At 37.2% G+C, this 3,371-nt stretch overlaps 1 protein-coding gene across 2 annotated transcripts in view; it reads right to left on the bottom strand.

Annotated features, from left to right (window-relative positions):
* Positions 1-2,933, bottom strand: part of SARC_02378 — a gene marked incomplete at both ends in the record, with an annotated part of 6,817 nt that extends 3,884 nt beyond the window's left edge. For both annotated transcript variants that reach the window (XM_014303854.1, XM_014303855.1), the window contains 7 exons: positions 690-796; positions 1,029-1,107; positions 1,436-1,549; positions 1,700-1,812; positions 1,982-2,094; positions 2,519-2,599; positions 2,777-2,933. In XM_014303854.1, the coding sequence (XP_014159329.1) occupies positions 690-796; positions 1,029-1,107; positions 1,436-1,549; positions 1,700-1,812; positions 1,982-2,094; positions 2,519-2,599; positions 2,777-2,933 (764 nt within the window). The remainder of the gene's footprint in view (positions 1-689; positions 797-1,028; positions 1,108-1,435; positions 1,550-1,699; positions 1,813-1,981; positions 2,095-2,518; positions 2,600-2,776) is intronic.
* Positions 2,934-3,371: the final 438 nt, after the last annotated feature.

The raw sequence follows: 3,371 nt of genomic DNA, 5'->3' as shown, positions 1-3,371 counted from the left end.
GTGTGTGTGTGTGTGCATAGATATATAGATATATATGTGTGTGTACATACACACACACACACACACACACATATATATATATATATAAATATATAAAAATATATATATATATACGTGCATATGCATATATAGCTATACATGTATATGTATATATACACATACATACATACATATATATATATATATACTATATATATATATATATATACTTCATACATATATTATTTATATACATATATATATATACATATACATATATATACCCACACATACAAACAGACACATACATACACACACACACACATATATATATATACCCACTCAAACAAACAGACACACACACATATATATATATATATATATATATATTTATATGTAAATATATTTATATATATGTATGTATATATACATACACACACATATATATATACATATAAATATTATATATATATATTTATATATATATCTGTATTTCTATATACATATATATGTTTGTGTATATTTATAAATACTGATGTGTATTTCACGCATTTATAAATACCTATACATATATATATATATATATATATATATATGTGTGTATGCTTGAACAATATGTAGGAATACTGCGTCGATAAAAATAAAATACATTGTATCCGTATATAAAATTGAAATAGATGCACATCTAGAGAGATTAACAACAACGGCACCTTAAGCTAGCTACACCCGTGGATGCCTTCTTCTCTGTAAAGACTGTCGAGCTGGTGTCGAGTCCGTCAAGTACACCGTTGTGGCTGCGGCTCAATCTGATGAATAGCTGCTCCCAGTGCAACAGATAGAATATTAGGATTAAGTCAGGGGGGGGGCGTGTATCAAAATCTTGGTCCAACTCGTTTACAGTTCACAGCTACCCTAAAAATGTGGGCCCCTGAGGACGCCATGCTGTGCGTGCGTGAGATAATAGTATAGAAACACCAAACAGAGGGCAAGAAGTTCGTTTACAAATGATTACCGTGTGCAAAACGAACCACTGATGAACACATACCCACCTCGTGCTGGTCGTTCACGTCTAGGCGTTTAAATATCTCGGGCGCTCTGTCGTACAGCGTGCTAGCGCTCACACCCCACCTACGCCAGATAAGGATATGGAACAGATAAAATAGGACAAATTTATGTGAATTTTCTGCTCTGTGTTGTACAAACCAAGTATAGAGTAAAAAAGCGTACAAGTCTTACCTTTTTGGTGTCCAATGCGTACCAAGTGTGACATTGTGTCAATTGTCGAACAATTTTCACTTTATACCGTCGTGCAATTTCATATCGGGTACCAATGGCCATGCTGACCAGAAAACAGTACGATATATGCGCATCCCATGGTGAGCATGTATCGAAATCCAAAACAATATACATGCCTCTTGCTTTGAATAAGAATCATTCGACTCCGCAGAAAACATACGTGGCTTTCAACCAGGCCTTCATCGCGACAGTAACGCAGAAATTGTAGTCTGACAGAGGGCCCATCAGTCTTTCGTAGCCTTTATAGATTCTTACTAGTAACGAGCTTTCAGGCCTAAGTACAAGATAAAGTCGAAATAGAGGTATAAAAGAATCAAATACAGCTCGACTTTAACGTTTTCCTATTGATGAATCGATTTTTTATCGTTGATTAAATTTCAGTATTGATGGCATAGCTTGACAACGCAGAGGCAAACTGACATACCTTGCCAAGGCCAGAATCGAATAGCCCAGGTTGTGCCAATCTACAACCATCTTTGAATTGCGCAGAAGACACGCTAGCTTCACACAGGCGAGCGCAGGAATAGCCGGAGGTGTCTGCGGGCGTAGACGGAAGGTGTGAGCTGAAACAAATCTTAAAGAATCCGCAGACGACCCAAGTCGAGCCACAAATACTTCATACATGCCCTTAATGATGTCTGCCAAATCATACCAGAGGAGGCATTGATCAGGGATATCAAGAATATGCGACTACGCTGAAACATACCTGCACTAGATACGCATCCGGGCGGGGTACAGTAAGCAGCCGATATAGCAGAGTGACTATCAATTGCAGCGTTTTGACCACCGCTGCAAACAGGTACACGGCACGTGGCATGCCTGTGTGCAAAGCGAGCGATAGAGTCGGTGTAAAACTTCGGTAGAACAGCCACTCGGGCTCTATCTATCCGCATGTATTCGAATTTTAGAATAATAGGGATTCAGACTTGTGGATGGGAATTCTCCACTACGAAATTACCAAATGTGCATAAAGTACCAGAAGTAATATATATATATATCTCGACGGCAAAACTGCAAATATGTGAAGGTGTGCGGTATTAATGATTGAATAGAACAAATAGCCCTGACCACAGAAGATGTCGCAGGTTTAGAAGTACACTATGTACCACAAGCCTACGCTTATCAGACATGACGGATAGTGAGAATCAATCTGAAACTATACTTGACATTTGTAAGGAGATCTGTAAGTATCTGAACTCCAAATAGGTGCAATCAGTCTCAAGATATACTTGGGCACCCATACCTGCTTTCAACTGATGAGGCGTTAGCAGTGAATGCTGCGCTATCCGCTGATTGGAAGTGATCATCTCGTGAGGAGTTGAGCCTGATATTTTGTGATAGAAAGGAGTATCAGCATAAAAATAGCATTCCAATGCGTCGCCATAACAGTCCGATGCGTCGGATAAATACTTGATGGAACTCGAGTCTGTAAGGATGGCGGGAATCCCAAACACGCACAATCTGAAACTGCCACATGCACACAGTACATGCTCTTGTGTACCTGAATAACTAACCACATCGACATCGATGCCATGTCGAGCCAGAGACGCGCAGTGAAACTGCATTCGCGGACTGCGACCAAAGTCACCCAGTACTACGATACATGCTCTCTTGTTTCCGGTACTACCCTTTGTGGTCCCTTCTGTGCACACAAACATTACGATGTATTGTTAATATGATGTACATCGTGCGGCCATTTATAACATTTTTTACATACCATTTGAGCTGCTTGTAAAAAGTATTATATCGAGAAACCATAGCTACAAACTGATATAGTGAGCGTGATTACCTTAAAGAATTTTTGATATGAACCAGAGCGTTTCTTGAAGTTTCTCTTGAATGAAAGGTACGTTTCAGGCTACTAAATGAAAGCAACAGGTAAAGTGACTAAAGCAAACCCCGGGCAACAAAAATCTTACACTGATATATATATATATATATAGAAATATGTACAAGTATATGTATGATATATATATATATATATATATATATATATATATATATATATGTATGTATATGTATATATATATATATATATATATATATATATATATATATATATATATATATATATATATATATATATATATATATAT

This window comes from Sphaeroforma arctica (genome assembly GCF_001186125.1).
Source record: "Sphaeroforma arctica JP610 unplaced genomic scaffold supercont1.106, whole genome shotgun sequence".
Taxonomy (NCBI): domain Eukaryota; class Ichthyosporea; order Ichthyophonida; genus Sphaeroforma; species Sphaeroforma arctica.
Note: the sequence above shows the minus strand (reverse complement) of the source record. Positions and strands in the feature narration are given on the sequence as shown.